At 35.1% G+C, this 17,196-nt stretch overlaps 1 protein-coding gene across 13 annotated transcripts in view; it reads left to right on the top strand.

Moving 5' to 3' along the window:
- The window catches only part of ABCC9 (ATP binding cassette subfamily C member 9), a 150,544-nt gene that overhangs the window by 1,089 nt on the left and 132,259 nt on the right, over positions 1–17,196 (top strand). For 10 of the 13 annotated variants that reach the window (XR_004351752.1, XM_032645442.1, XM_032645451.1 and 7 more), the window contains 4 exons: positions 2,060–2,120; positions 3,458–3,619; positions 6,421–6,562; positions 11,385–11,506. Coding sequence is in view for 11 of the 13 variants with exons in the window: in XM_032645442.1 (XP_032501333.1) it covers positions 3,478–3,619; positions 6,421–6,562; positions 11,385–11,506 (406 nt within the window). In the remaining 2 variants the exon portion in view is untranslated. The remainder of the gene's footprint in view (positions 1–2,059; positions 2,121–3,457; positions 3,620–6,420; positions 6,563–11,384; positions 11,507–17,196) is intronic. The other 3 variants (XR_004351753.1, XM_032645447.1, XM_032645450.1) reach the window with 1 other exon arrangement.

Genomic DNA, 17,196 nt, shown 5'->3' on the forward strand with positions numbered 1-17,196 from the left:
TAGCATGTTTTCTTCAGGTGTTTCCAGCATGTTAAATTCTCTGGGATTGCTGTTCCATCAGAACTGACACTGTCTGCTGGGTGAACAGAAAAGAGTGCTAGTTTTCACTTATTTACTTTATATTCATCAACTGAATCCAAATGTTATAAATCCTGAGGGTGTGGAACTTCACCCAACATATTTCAAGGCATAAGAATACTGAGGGTAGTATTCTTGCCGTGAAATCATAAGTTTGGTCATCAAGGAATATTTTTGTTTTACGTTTTCTACTCTACAGACTGTCCCTAGAATCGAAGTTTCACTTTTGGTGTTTGTCTTTAAAGTTCATTCAGTCAAATTCTCCAACCCTATCAGCTATCATAAACAGTTGAACATCTTTCTGTGGGTTTATGCTTGTGGGGAGAAAAATGTCATATCTTCCTATCTGGCCTCCTTCCCTCTCCCTCCCCCTGGATGCTGGGGCCTCTGTCAGTGTTGGCTGAACTAGACAGCTCCAGAAGGGGTGGGGCTGTAGGTGTCATGTGACAGCATTTATCCAGCAAGAGCAGCAATTTATACCCTTCCCAAAGCATTCCCAACTTAACTTGGGTTCTGGGAGGGAAACCCTGAATGACAATTGGAGATTTAAGAATTAGTTGAAAAATCCTGATTGAATAAAACGCCTCAGGTGAACACAAACAATGTCAACAGATCTGCAATAAGTTTGCTTTTTCCCTCTTTTTGTCCGTGTTGGGTTGTAGTAAGGGCTGGTTATTAGAATGTGCTGCATACAGGCTGGGTGTTGGGGAGGAGAAGGCTAAGGGGTATGGGGAAAAGGATAGAGGAAGAGGCAGAAGAGAAAGCAAAAGGAGGGATGCAGAGAGAGACAGTGAACAGGCTGGGAGCCAAGGGGAAAAGTGAGGTTAAGATGATGGTAGAAAAACATCATTCTAAAGTTTTTACTTTACCAGTATGAAGTATGCATTTTAGTGCTATTATGTCATTGTATATTTCCCTGTCTTTTGGATCATAACCTTTACATTATATCAAGAATGTTTGGGATACCTTTACATTATACCAAGAATGTTTGGGATTAATCTAGTCTGACTTATATAGCCTAAGACCACAGGGACTGTTTCTGTTATGTTCACTGCTGAACTCCTAGTGCCCAGTGCATGGTCAGCATCAAGAAGTATTTTTACACTTAATTAATTAATGGCCTAAAGTCCCAGACATCAAGTGCATGGCTAAAAATATTCTTTGACTTTTTCAAGTTGTTGTACTTTTCTGATGTTTTCTTTCTACAGTTACATATCCAAAGATTACTTAATTGGTAGGTTTCAGGATTGATTAAATACCAGGCAGGCTGTGCTTATCGTTAATGAAGTATATATATGTTTTGCAAATTCAGATTATATTTTAGCATTTGGCTCAGTGATCATGATGAAATATCAAGGTTTATAAATGTAGCCAATTGGAATACTATAACTTTTGATAAGATTATAAAACTAGCTGAAGTAAAAATTATTTTCCGGTTTGTTCTAGGAAACAGTTTATACATGTCTTTCAATTAAGAGAACTTAAAGTTTCCTTTTATCACTTCTATTAAGTAAAGGATGTAGTCTTAAAAATTCCATTACAAGCTATTATTTTTCAGTTCCTGTTTTCTTCATTTTTACCAGAAATACATCTAACATACAATTATAAACTCAGAGCTTCCTTTTTACTGCTAGTTTAAAAATCTCAAGTCCTTTTAAAAATTCCCTTATCTAGCTTAGAACCTTAACAGTTGGTAAGGATTTGGCAAGTATATAACTTCATCTTGAGTTTTTAAAAAAATATAACATTTTTTTGAAAAGATGAAAAAAGGTCTTGACTAGAGAACATAAGAAAAAAAGTGTTACCAGAAATAATATGAGAGGAATTCCATATGACCACTTACAGACTGTTAATACACAGACTTTCTAACTATTTGTTCTATTCATATGTTTTGTAAAATTTTTGTTTAAAATTTGATTTCTCCAATAGTTTGCCTACTGTTGCCAGTCTTTTCTGTATAACACATTTTGTTTTTTTCTAGGAAAAAATATGATTCATGACCATTACTAAATCAATTATCAATGAAAGGGAAGAGAGAAAAGGTACTATTTTAGTTATCTAAACCTTTGCCAAGCTTGAATAACCTAACTCAGAATCCAAGGTGACATAATTATGGAAAAGAAACAAAGTCCAGTGAGGTTGAAAGCTTAAACTGCTGCTTATTTTAATATGAATAGATAAGAGATTGCTTTAAAAAAATAGGTTGGAAGCTATGTGATGGAGTGGGATGAACATAGTTTATAGTCAGACACGTGTCTGTGGATTCTGGCTACTCTACTGGTTGGCAAGTTATCGAACCTCTCTGAGCACCAATAGCATCCTCTGTAAAATATGAAGAGCTCCACAAACGTTTCTTCATTGTTCTGAGGGCTTAAATAATGTATGCAAAGTTCCCAGAATTTAGTAGGTGCTAAATAAATAGTAGACATTATAAAAGAAATTTTCCAAATGCTAAAAGTCTTGCTGGCATTTCACATTTCATGAAATAGACCCTCGCTCTTAGACCATGTTTCGGCACAGCAGTAAGAATTCATTGAAAATGTTGTAAGTCAGAGCTTGTCACTCCTCTGATCTCCACCCTCTCAGTGGCTCCATTTCATTCAGAGTAGAAGCCAGAATCCCAACAATGGCTAAGAAAACCGTGTGTCATCTTGACCTCTGCTTCTTCTCTAAGCTTGTCCACTTCTCCTCTAATGGAATAGAGCTTTCCAATAAAAAGGCATCCTTTGTTTCAAAACTTGAGTAGGGTGCATTTCATGTAAGAATAGGCTGTGACCCTTTGACCTGAGTAGTTTCATTAACTTGTCACTTGAATTATATTTAATTAGTCTTAAACACTTGATTTTTCTATTGTTCAGAAAAAGGCTGTGTGCTGGTTGCCTCCCAGTTGGTCTCTTTGTACTACTATTTCCTGCAATGGATGAAATGTTGCAGTAAATTGTGTCCAGCTGAAGTTGTTTGTGAACGCATTTTCAATGAATAACCATGGGAAAGGATTTGATATTACACCATTTTGACTTTTCAGTCAGTTTCATTTTTCCCCCTTTTTCTTGATAAACAACCATTTTTGGTTTTTGATTATTTATTTAGACAAACACTCCTTTGAGCTACCACTATTGGTAGATATCAATTATTATGTATTTTCCAAGTTAAAATGGAATATTTTAATCTGGATAAAAAACCTATTGAAAAGTGGATCTTATGGAAGGTATAAGGCCTTTATAAGTAAATCTTGAATAACTTTGGCATAGAGTTTTCTATTTCCTCAACTGCAAAGATAAAGGGGGTTAATTTTATGATATAATACCTCTTTAAGTCTATAATTTAATGAAGGAGAATTTCATAATAAGAGGCTTTTCCTCCTTTCTCTCCCTTTTAGAGTAAACTATATAAGAAGAAATGAGCCTTTCATTCTGTGGTAACAATATTTCTTCATATAATATCTATGATGGTGTGTTGCAAAATCCCTGTTTTGTGGATGCCCTCAACCTGGTCCCTCACGTCTTCCTGTTGTTTATCACTTTTCCAATATTGTTTATTGGTAAGTAACCTACTGTCCTACAGTTCATCACCTAGCGTTTATAAGAAGAGTCTTGTTAATGGCTGAGATTTGGTATAATGTTGATGTAATTTCTCCAGCACGAGAACTAGCATGTAAGTCTGTGGGAAAAGAACAAGCAAGTATTTCGTTTTCCAATTACTTATGTTTTTGGCATTTGATATTCTATAGATAAAGTAGAAGTCACATGCCTTCTTAGAAATGGACTTCAAGTAGCAGCAGTTTTTTAAAAAGAGGAAAAGAGAATTATATGAGATAGATCAAAAGTATTTGGTGAGTGCTTGCTTTGTGCTAGGTGAAGAGAATGAAAAATGGGTAGAACACAGTACTTGCCTGGAATATTCACAGGAATTTTCCAGTGAAACAAGTGTGTCAGAAAGTGAAGAGAAATGCCAACACCACCTTGTAAGCGCATTTACAGATACGGGAACAAATTATCCTGGGCGTTTGCCTGCCAGAGCAACTAACTCTCTTTGGGGCTGGTGGGGACAATGCATAGAGTGACATGTTTGGGGACTTGAAAGATACAGAGCGTGCAAGTAAAAAATAGGGTGTGTTTCAGGTAGAAAGAGTACATGTGCAAACTATTTAGGAAGAAGGTAAAAATATAGTTTTCCCTATTATTTTGCAGTTTACATATATATATATATATATATATATATATATATCCACACAAAATACAATTATTTAGAGCAACTATGTATAATTTGTATAACTTTTCCAAAACAACCAAAATAGACCTTTTAAAATTATAAAATATTTTTCATATGTAAAAATGACAGAGGTTAATGTAATAAACATTTATTGACTTTCCCACACTCACTTTAAGGAATCTAAAAGTATGAATACCATGTCCTGATCCTCTTACTCTTCCTGCATCCTATGTTCCTGTCCTTTCAAAAGAGGTAACCACTATTTTGAATTTGGTACTTAACATTCCCATGCATGATTTTGCTCATAAAAATAAATGAGAAAACAATCAAGACTGTTTTGTTAAGAAAGCAAGTATAGGGGCTTCCCTGATGGCACAGTGGTTGAGAGTTCGCCTGCCGATGCAGGGGATGCGGGTTCGTGCCCCGGTCCGGGAAGATCCCACATGCCGCAGAGCGGCTGGGCCCGTGAGCCATGGCCGCTGAGCCTGCGCGTCCAGAGCCTGTGCGCCGCAACGGGAGAAGCCACAACAGTGAGAGGCCCGCATACCGCAAAAAAGAAAAAAAAAAAAAAAAAGCAAGCAAGCGTAATTTAAGGATCCGCTTTAAAGAAATGTTTAAAAATAATTTGTAAGCTTTTATTTCTTCATTGAACAAGTCTTAATTGAGGGATTACTATGTACCTATCATTCTAAAAGTGACCAAAGGATTTCTGTTATATGACATATATTATGCAGAGGCCAACATAACTCTTGGTACATAGTTATTCATGTCAAACAAATGCATAGACGTTAAATATATTGGGACCAGGACTTCTTGTTGTATGTGTGGTGGCATTTGTAGGACATTTAGAATGCCCTTTGGCCAAAAGTAGAACATTGTTTTTTATTGCAATTTTACAGTTACTAATTCCTTTTTGACATCCAGTTAACTTATTGAGAGCAATTATTATTACAGTCCTGTTTGCATCTCTAGCAGGGAACACAGAGGCTGGCAAAAGGGTATTTGAATCAAGTGGAATTGGAATTAACATTGTCAAAGGGAAATGGTGGAGAAAAATGCAGACTACTGATCCATAACATTGGCTCCTTGAGTTAGTGAGAAATCATAAATAAATCTCAAAGAAGTATCAGGTATAAGGAAAATGGCAATGTTGCAAAAAAAGACAGAGTTTGCCTGCAGGAATTTACAGCATAAATTCAAGTAGAATATGTGAAATGTAACTAATTTTCCAATAATGAACAACTAAGATATGAATCAGTATTCTTTTCAAAGAGTGCTTTAGGGGTCCCTTTTTTCCAGAAGTACAGAAATTTCTTCCTTCAGTACTTTTAGCGCACACCCCCATTCATTCTTGAAGTATGTGGGGTTTCTCTATATTCAAAAAATTGAGAAAATAACGGTGACAAAAGAGACAAGAGTGGGGTCCTTTCTTAGCACCTCATATATGAGTTGACATTACTCTGTGTTTTTGAGGGGAAACCATCAAAATTTTTACTAAAACGTAATCTGGTAACTAGTTCTTTTCTTCAGTGAGGAACTAAGGGTGAACCTATAATGTTCTTGAGCCTCCTTACAAGCTTGTCAATCAACAACACTTTAGCTTTCTTTGAGAAAATACCACTAGCACTGCTGAATAGTTGGGTCATAGGTTATCATTTTTCTTGCATGATATGCATATGATTAAGAGTTGACTCAACCAATGGGTCCTATATTTCATCACCAAGTATGGGTTTTTTTTTTCGGTCAGTCCTCCCACAGATCCCATCTTTTGAAAGATTTGAGACTCCAAATAGCTTTTATTAATATCATCATTAATTTATTTTTCTTTGGAGTGAATCAGAGACCTGTCAGTAAGAGTTTAATGAGCATGAGATAACCAGGTTGTCACCCAGAGTTTGTGTTATTCCTAAGCAAGGCAACAAATGTTAACATGTTAACCTAGGCAGTCTTGGAAAAATTAATTGAAGTTGTTCTTTTTTTTTTTTTTACATAATGAAAATAGCCCAGGATTTCTATTGCTATCCTAGAAAGGAATAAGGTTTCAGGACCCCACTGCCACCCAGCATATCACAATGTAAATTATTTCCATGATTCTAATTAATCCTTTGTTTATCTCTTTACCTTTTTCAGGGTGGGGGAGTCAAAGCTCAAAAGTACAAATTCATCACAATACGTGGCTTCATTTTCCTGGACACAACCTGAGATGGATTCTTACGTTTGCCCTCCTATTTGTGCATGTGTGTGAAATAGCAGAAGGCATCGTTTCAGATTCGTAAGTGACTCCACTTAGTTAATGGGATTACGCAATCCTAGTGGGTACGTTGCTATGGATAGCAGTTAAGATTGTAACCTACCAAGTAAGCCTTAACTGTTTGGTTATAACTTATTAGGTGCCACAGCTGTCACCCATTTTATACGATCAACATGCATGTTGTCTGTATTTTTGTGGTGCTGCATCCTTTCTCTGATAATACAAGTTTGGATCTCTGGGGCTTGTGCTCATTGCTGTGCTTTCTGTTTCTTCGCTCCTTTGTCTACAAAGCCCTGGCAGAAAGTTCTCTCTTTTTAAACATTTTGACGTTTACCTTATCTTTCAAAATAGATATAAATAGCAAGAAGGATTGTCTATTTTAACATATAGCTCCAATGGTTATATATTTATGTATAAATATATATACCCAGTTCTCAGATATTTCAATTTACTTTGTAAAATAGCAAAGATAGATGAGGCAGGCATTAAAGGAGTCTGAGAACCAGTGAGGATACAGCTACAAATTGAGGCAAAGCACATAACTATTTCAAAATCAGGATTTGTCATGAAACCCCTATTTTTGAAGGAATTTTGTCACTCTTATAAAAGAAGAAGTTTGTATTAGGCAGTTAGAATGTAATGCATTCTATTGAACTTGAACATAATGTAGGAGAAATATTTTTATCACATAGTAACAGAAAATAAACTCAAGTAATAGGAAAATTTCGATTACAAAATTACACTAAATGGTATATCTTTCATTGAAGAATTGATATGAAAAGATCTTTAAAGTCTAAAACAGAAAGTTTTGAAAATCATTTTCCTCTTATCGAATAAGAACCTCTCCTGAGGTTTACGTTTTTCTGTCGCAGTTAACAAGGAATGAAACTTCAAGAGTTTTGTCATGGAGCCATCTATTTTGTAATGTTTTATGACAGTTCTTTGCATATATGTGCACATGTTAGTTTCTGATCGAAAGGAAAATCAGAGACCCTAAGATATGTCGCCTCTCCAAGCATTTAGAAGCTTATTGGCTGTTATTGAGAATTGCTTACAACTCTTTGGCATTTTTATATTATATTTTATTAGCATATCCAATTCTAGTCTTCATTTTTTTATTCCCTTAACATATAGGCTAACTCTGCATGTTTTTATGTACTTGTATATAGTGGAAGTCCCATGTGTCCTAAAAGCTTGACATCGTGTGGGCAAGGATGAGACCTCCTTTCCAGCCTCATGGTTGATGTGTAGATTCAGTCAGAGACTTAGGACAGAGGCTGAGCTAACAATGAGGACATGTGCTAATGACGGAAACTTTTTTTATAGCCGTGGTGATATAAGAGACCCATGCTAAAAACAAGCAGAAATACACCTTTGATCTTGTGCTACCCTCTCCCATTCTTTTGCTGCAGACTCTTCTCCTTCCCCTTTTCATCCAGGACTCTCCAAAAGACATCTTCCAGTTACTTCTGAACCCAAAGATTTTGTTTGCTTTCTCTCATGCCTTGTCCTATTCTGGAAACTGCTTCTACAAGTATCCCAGAGAACATTAATGATGCCTTCATGGACATCTTTTCCTCTTTAACATACTTATTATATTTGACACCTCTGATCATGCCTTGTTTCCTTCTTTCTTTTCTTTTTTAACAAAATTTTAAGAACTGTTTTTTACCAAAAACATCACAAATGCCCATTATAATTAGTGAAACAATGCGCAGGCTTTCCTGATTGAATATTTGATTTTCCTTTTTAGTAATACAAATATTAAAGCCATTAATTTTTCTTTTGAAACATCTTGTTTTGCACTGGTTTTCCTAAGAAATATTCTCTTTTTTATTTCTATCTAAATAATTTGTGATTCTGGTGGAGATACTCTCCTAGGTCTAGGAATCATTTTCAGTTTGCTCTTTAATCTGATTTGATTGGTTTATTGTTAGAGCATGTAATTTATTAAATGAATACCTTCTGGGACATTAACATCTTCGTTATAGTCAAATATCCCATCATTTTATAAGTAATTAATGGGTATTAAGAAATAATATATATTCTTTATAGGAGACAACATTTTATTGAGTTTACTCATTGGATTGCTACAGTCCTGTGTGTTCATTATTTTTATATTATTTAATCCATCAAATTCAAAAAGTGTAAATTAAAATCTTCAGTATTATTGTGTTTTCATTTCTATCATTTTCTCTTTTTTTGAAATTGTTCTTTTGTTTTCTGTGCTGTATAGTTTTTGGTTTTCTCTCTAACTTTCTGACTGAAGATTTTCTGCTATAATGGGATATTTATGCTTCTACCAAAACACTTAAGTCTGCAAATTTTTCTCTAAAAATAATAGAGGTTAAAGGAAAGAATAGGGTTTTGGGACACTCAAAAACTATACTACATTGTAAGTAGAGCAGTTACAATGTGATAGAAATCTTAATAAAAATACTAGTATGGTTAAGAAACATATTAAATTCCTAATAAAGTAAATATAACCCTTACTGTAGCTTCTGCTATCTTTATTAATCCTTTATTGTTGCCTCCCTTACTGTTCGTTATTCTTTTTCTAACTTCTTGAATTGACGACTTAATTTATTTATTATAATAATTTCTTATTGAATATGTTTAAGATGATAATTTTCTTCTGGGTATGGTTTTGACCACATTTCATAGGCCTTGATGGGTAGTGTGCTCATTTTTAAATTTTCTAAATATTAAGTGGCCTTTTGATTCTTTCTTTGCTTCAATAATTAAAGAGTATTAGAAGCATTTCTTAATTTCTGTAACAATGAACTATTTATTTCCTACTTTTTCTCTTTGATTATTTGAACTGTTTCTGGGAGGAGGTGGGTGGTTTTTAAGCCAGCTCTTACGCTGTCATAGTACTATCACATTTTCATTACCCTCTTTGTATTAATAACTCCAAATGTCCCTGATTATGTTCCAGATCTCCACATACACTTGCCTTTTAGGCATCTTCTTTTGCGTGTTTATTAGACACCTTCACAATCCACACATTCCTCTCTCCAATGGGCTCTTCCTCTTAAAATCTTATCACCATCTGCCCAAGTACCCTGAGAATTGTTCTCTACATCTCCATCACCGTCACACTCATACCCTAACGCTAAGTCCTGTTCATTTTGACAGTCTTTTCCAAGTGAACATATGACGTTAAACATACATTTAAAGCTATTCATAATTTGCTATTCTACCAACATTAAATTACAGTTACTTTGGAGCATAAGTGAAATGGTTTAAAGTAAGCCTGTAACATACCTGCAAAACACCTTCCTAACTCATACATGCAAATTACTTCTCCATGTAAAGGTCTCATCACTCTAACCTCTAAGTTACCCTACTCCAAAAGTGACTCTTCTAAGGCTTACTGTGGTCCAAAGAGAAGGGAGAAAAAGACTGTCAAAAGACTGTATTATCTCCTTCATGTTACTGCCGCCAAAGCTCAACTCAGGCTTTCATCATCTCTCACCTGGCCTCTCCCCGTAGTTTACTAACTACGTTCCTTCTTCTGTGTCTCTCTCTTCACCTCAGACACACACAGTACCTACCAACTCCATCATCCACACTACTACCAGATTGATCTGTCTCTAAAACCCTAATCTTATTCTACCACTTTCCTGTTAAAGTATTTCTGTTTTCTGCAAGATTAGATTTTAGCTCCTTACCATGGCATACAATGCCTTTCATAATACATCTGATCTCAAACTTACTATTTAAAGAACATTAAACTACTTGGAATTTTACACATTCTGTTCCCTGTTTGTTAAGTGCTCTTCCACCGCTTTCCTGACTAGTGGCTTCCTTTTTATATTTCAATTCTCATTGTCAACTATACCTTTTCTGAAATGACCTTCCCAAATCTTCCTCTTTCCTTCACTCTTGAACTATTTACTTCCTTCTCTATACCGTTTGTGTACCAATATATTTCAATAATTTGAGAAAATGTAAATGTTTAACTGTATGGTGTTATTAATACAAATGGACTTGAGGGCTGTCTACCATGCACATCTGTCCTGGCATATTTCCAATCCACCTGAAGCTCTTTATTGCCCTCAGAATGAAGTCTTGTGTCCTTGCAGCCACACTGAATTGCTTGTAGTAGTACCCTTGGACGTATCTAGACCCTCTTCCTGGAACAATCTTTCTCTACTTCCTCTAAGGAGCAATTCCTGTTCTTAAGGTCTCAGTTTAGAAGTCACTCCTTTCTCAAGGCTTTCTCTGTCTCAGGCACTAGCTTTGCATGCATTCCCAGTCCCTTCACCTGTGTTATAATTCCCTATTTCCTATTGTGCTTCTCAATAGACTGTAGACTTTGTGACCACAGACACTATATCTTGTCTTGTTCACTGTTGCATCCCACAATCTAATAGCGTCTGGACCAGCAAACACATATGTGTTGAGTGAATTAATGAAAATGGAGAAGCCACTGAAGGCCATAAAGTTTGGGAAAACTATCAAAAGAATAAATGTACTTTAACATACAGTAGAGTTCATATTCAGCTGATTGTTTTTACTTGCTTCAGGTGTTAAATTATTTCAGCAGTTCTGCCCTTCAGTATAGGAATTGTTATACATTTGCTTTTGTTGTAAGCATTGTAACATCTTGTTTAGCTGTATTTACCCAACCCTCCATGTGAGGGTAAGTCTTTTCAGCAGAATTATGTCTCCCAATGTAATCTTCCTTGTATATTCTTGTAGCATTCTGTATATAAAATACCTCATTCTGTATTTTAAATATTGCTGAGAGAACGTTTTAATGAAAAAGTTGGAAACAAAATGTGACGCTGTCTGGAACCATCAGCTGTAGACACTGATACTGTCCCGCTCTCTGTAGACGGCGCGAGTCGCGACATCTCCACCTCTTCATGCCGGCCGTGATGGGATTTGTTGCCACTACAACATCAATAGTATATTATCATAATATTGAAACATCAAATTTTCCTAAATTACTTTTAGGTAAGTATGATCCAAGTGTTGTAATTGTTGTTTTTCCCCCAAGAGCTATTTGTTTTTCTTTTTCCTCATAATAAATGCTCTCAGCAAGGGTAGGGATTGGAAGGCATGAGAATTCTTCTTTAGTCTCCCATTAAATGTGGAGATGAAGTAAGTTGAGTTATTATAGTCTGTGAAAACTCTATCCCCTCAGGACATCTGATGAGCAAGTCACCCCAGCTAGTTCTGCGTGTTTCTGCCTCTGGAGGCCTGAGGCATTTTCCGAAGATCCAAGTCTTTCATGCATGCTGTGGGCATGTCATACTCTTCCTAGAATTGCTCTTGAGACATCGGGGGCCTCTCTGTAGCGGAGTGTGGTTCACTGCATGCTGAAAACTATACTCTCCTGAGAGGCAGCTGCCCCCAAAGCATAGCCCCTCACATCTACATCCTGCCTAACATTACTTTCTATAAGCCTCTCTTGCCTTCTTGTCCTGTGGAAATCAGAGGCTGTCTAAAGTTTTCCTAATTTTATTTTTTGCTTTATGCTGAAACAAAGAACTCATCCCAAATAGTTACATGTAATACTGTGATCCATCCTTGCATTCCTTGGTGTACACTTTCATATAGAAAGCTGAGGTGAAGTTACAGAACGTGGATTATGCATGGGCTGCAGGGGACTGTGTGTCCTCTAAAATGGTAGGCAGAGTTGTATGTTTTTGTGTGAGTAAATGTTTACAGTTTTCTAAGGTTCATGGATTTCATATGATTGTTATTTGATGAAAATGACATTGACTACTGAATATAGCAGTTAGGAAAAGGAATGATTAAACCACACAAATATTATTTTATTTGTTTATCCAGAGGACATTAAAATTTGAAATGAATAAGTGATACGTGCTGATTATTTAATTCTGTGTTGCGTCACATTATATGATTCAGCAAAGGTAATCAAATAAAAACAAGTTGTCAGGGTTCAATATTAATTTAAAAGGCTTGTCCAAGTCAGAATTATCTTAATAGAAAGCCGTTTGGTATAAAATTGTAGGCAGATATTATTACGGAAATCTTCTTACGTAGATGCCAAAAAAAGGCAACAGCAAAAATACAAATAACATTGGGAATTCAATACTCTTGACATTAAGTTTCTGAAAAACTGATGTGGATATAAGAGTTATAAGATGTAATTAGAAAGGAAATGTGCAACTTAATAATATTTTGAAGGAAATGCAGTCAGAATCCGGCTCTAAATTTTTATGTAGATACAAGACAGAGGGCACAATTTGATCATATTTCTGGAAGGACTTATAGGGTTAAAAGCTAGTCTCACTTTCTTCTTATTTTAGGAGAGAAATATTTGGACCTAGAAGAATCACACATGTTAAGAACCCAGAACTAGTAATTTTGTCCCAACATTATATTACGAACATCACCAAACATACAGAAAGTTGAAAGCATTAGATGAATACTTATTTTTCTACCACCTAGATTCTTCAGTATACATTTTTTTCTATTTATTTTATCAAATATCTACATCTTTCCACTCCCCTATTCATCCATCAATTAATTTTTTGATGCATTTTAAAGTAAGTCACAGGCGTTGCTATTCATCACTCCCTGATTATTTCAGCATGCATATTATTAAAGTTAAATATTTGTTTGCAGTTCTTTTTGTGAGATAAAATTTACAAACCGAAGTACAGAAATCTTAATTTGTTAAATGCATACACCTGTATAACCCTATCATGATCTAGAACACTGTCATCATCCGTGAAAATTTTCTTGTGCCCCTTACTAATCAATCCTCATTTTCATCTCTGTAGAGGCACATCTAACCGATTTTTTTCTCACCGTGGATTAGAGTTGCCTGTTCTAGAACTTCACATAAATTGAATCATACAGTGTAAACTCTTCTGTGTAAGACTTCTTTCTCTCAGCATGATTTTTGGAGGGTCACCCATAATGTAATATCAATCAGTATTTTGTTCTTGTGATTGTTGGGTTGTATTCTACTGTATAAATATACCACAGTTTTTCCATTCTCTTGTCAGTAGACCCCTGGACTGTCTTCAGATTTTGGCTATCATGAAAAAAAGCTGCTATAAACATGCATGTACAAGTTTTTTGTGAATGTATGTTTTTATTTCTCTTGGGTAAATACCTAGGAATGAAATTGCTGGGTCATAGGGTAGGTACATAAATGTTTATATTTGTAAGAAACCACAAGATTTTTTTCTCAAAGTGGTTTATTTTACATGCTTACTAACAGTGTGTGGGAATTCCAGTTGTTTCACATCCGTTTGAAGATCTTGATTTTCTAATTTAGCCATGCTGGTGGGTGTGTACTAATAACACACTGTGGTTTTAATTTGCATTTCCCTGATGACTAATGATGTTGAACACTTTTGATGAGTTTATTGGCCATTTGTTATTTTTGTGAAGTGCATATTCATATCTCCTGCCCACTTTTTATTGGACTGCGTTTTTATTATTGAGTTGTAGGAGTAGTTTGTATATACTAGACACTAGTATGTCATCAGACACATGTTTTGAGAATATTTCCCTCCCAGTCTGTGGCTTGCAAACTCATTTACTTAACAGGGTCTTTTGATGAACAGATTTTAATTTTAATGTAGTATAATTTATTATTTTTTCGTGTATAGTTATTGCTCTCTGTGTCTTAAATCTTTGCCTTCCTTCAAAATATGTTTCCCTCATATTCTCCTGGGTTTTTAAAGAAGCTTTATACTTTCAGTTTTTATTTTTAGGACTGTGATCCATTTAAAATTGGTTGTGTGTATGGTATATGAGGTTGGTGTCAAGGTTCTTTTTTTTCCAAATGTATAGCTGTGTTTGAGCACCATTTGTGGAATAGACTTTCCATTTCTCATTGGATTGCTTGGGGAACTTTGAAAAAATTAAAGCAAATGACTTTAAGTATGATCTATTTCTTGGCTCTGTATTTTCCGTTCCTTTGATACAGTCATGTATTTTTATGCCATCACTATTCTGTCTTGATTACTGTAGCTTTGGAGGTCTTGAAGTCATGTATTACGATCATACAGCTTGTTTTCTGTTTTTCTCCCAAGACTGTTTTGGATACTTTAGTTCTTTTTTATTACCATATACGGGTTAGAATCAGGTCGTCAGTTCCTACTTTAAAAAAAAATTCCTTGGGGGGCTTATGATAGGGATCGCCCTGAATGTACAGAACAATTTGGGGGAGAACTGACATCTTAAAAATGTTGAGTCTCACAATTCATTCTTTACTATTTTAGGTCTCCTTTCATTTCCTGTAGCAATATTTTATAGAGATGTAGAGATCTTTCATGTCTCGTTAAAATTATTATTAGCTTTTTTGTTTTACCACTGCTGTTATAAATGGAAGTGTATTTAAAATTTTATTTTCCAATTGTTTCTGCCAGTGTGTAAAGTACAACAGGTTTTTTATATTGACCTTATATCTTGCTACCTTGGAAATTCACTCATCACTTTTAATTATTGCTCTGTAAGTTTTTTGGGATTTTCTATATAAACAAACATACCATCTGAAAGTAGAAACAGTTATACTTGTTTCTTTTCACACTTTATGCTTTTTTTTTCTTTTTCTTGCTATATTGCACTACGTAGAACCTCCAGTAAGATGCAGAAGAGACATGGTGAGAGTGAAATCCTTATCTAGCTCCTGATGTTAGGGGAATATAATCTTTCATACTTAATTATAAAATTGATTATAGGCTTTTTCTTTTTTTTTTTTTTTTTTTGTTTTTTGCGGTACGCGGGCCTCTCACTGTTGTGGCCTCTCCCACTGCAGAGCACAGGCTCTGGAAGCGCAGGCTCAGCGGCCATGGCTCACAGGCCTAGCCGCTCCGCGGCATGTGGGATCTTCCCGGACCGGGGCACGAACCCATGTCCCCTGCATCGGCAGGTGGACTCTCAACCATTGCGCCACCAGGGAAGCCCTAGGCTTTTTATATAAGACCTTATCAAGTAAGTTTTTTTCTATGCAAAGCTTTGCTTTCTCAACGGTTTCTTTTTTTTAGTCATGATAAATGTTGAATTTTATTGAAAGACTTTTTTTCTGCATCACCTGTAGCGATTATATTTCTCTTGTTTCTGCTGATGTACACTGATTGGTTTTTCAGATGATAAAGTAACCGAGCATACTGGCCTAATCCATACGTTGTCATGATTCGTTATCCATGCTACATATTGCTAGCGTTTGTTAGGGTTTTTTACATTTATTGTAAGGGATATTGGTCTGGGTTTTTTTTTTTTTCTCACAATAGCTTTGTCAAGCTTTTATATGCTAGGATACACAGATGAATTGGAAAATGTTCTCTATTTCTCTGTTTTATGAAGGACATTGTGTGAGATTAATTTCATTTCTTCCTTAAATGTTCAGTAGAATTCACCAGTGAAGTCATCTGGACCTGGAGTTTCAACTAAGGAGGGATTTTCAATTATGAATTTATTTCTTTATTATCGACTCTTCAGAGTATCTGTTTCTTCTTATGGCAGTCTTGGCAGTTATAGTTTTTGAGAAATTTTCCTTTGTTTTCTGAAATTACACAAGCTTATTTTTATTTTACTTTTTTTTTTAGATTCAAGGGAAGTTATCTTTATTTTCTTAACTTTTCATTTTATATTGGAGTAGAGTTGATTAACAATGTTGTGATAGTTGATAGTTCAGGTGTACAGCAAAGTGATTCAGTTATACATATACATGTATCTATTCTTTTTCAAGTTCTTTCCCATTTAGGTTGCTAGATAATATTGAGAAGAGTTCCCTGTGCTTTACGGGAGGCCCTTGTTGGTTATCCACCTTAAATATAGCAGTGTGTACATGTCAGTCCCAAACTCCCTAACTATTCCTCCCCCTCATCCTTCCCCCCTGGTGACCATAAGTTCATTCTCTAAGTCTATGAGTCTGTTTCTGTTTTGTAAATAAGTTCATTTTTATCTTTTCCTTTTAGATTCCACATATAGAGAAAATTTCTATTTCATCTAAGTTTTTGGATTTATTGTCATAAAAGTTGTTCAGGGTATTCCCTGATCATACTTTTTAAGTATATAGGATATGTAGGGATAAATTTTCTTTTATTCCTAATATTGGTAAATCTGTGTTGTTTTCCTGATCAGCCTAGCTGGGGACTTATGAGTTTTCTTGATCTTTTAAAAAAAATCAACCTTGTTGGATTTGTTCGTTTTCTCAGTTATTCATTTTCTATTTTATTGCCTTTTACAGTTACCTCTCATCTTTTTATTTTGTTCATTGTTATTTCCTTAGCTTTTAAGGTGGAAGCTTAGGTCATTGATTTTGGACCTAATTTTTTCTAAAATAAATATCTAAAGCCATAAAATTTCCTCTGAGTATTATTTTAGTTGCAATTCTTAATTTTTTAATCTGTAGTATTTTCCTTATAACTTAGTTGAAATGTTTTCTAATTTCCCTAGTGATTTCTTTTTGAACATGTGGTTAATTAGAAATGTATTTTTTTTTACATCTTTATTGGAGTATAATTGCTTTACAATGGTGTGTCAGTTTCTGCTTTATAACAAAGTGAATTGGCTATACATATACATATATCCCCATATCTCCTCCCTCTTGCATATTGTTTAATTTCCAAATATTTGGAGATGTCTAGATATCCTAGTGTGTGGAAAAATCCAAAGGTTACCTCCATTATCTCTGCCTGGTGTTCACACTCTGT

Source organism: Phocoena sinus, chromosome 10, assembly GCF_008692025.1.
Source record: "Phocoena sinus isolate mPhoSin1 chromosome 10, mPhoSin1.pri, whole genome shotgun sequence".
Taxonomy (NCBI): Eukaryota; Metazoa; Chordata; class Mammalia; order Artiodactyla; family Phocoenidae; genus Phocoena; species Phocoena sinus.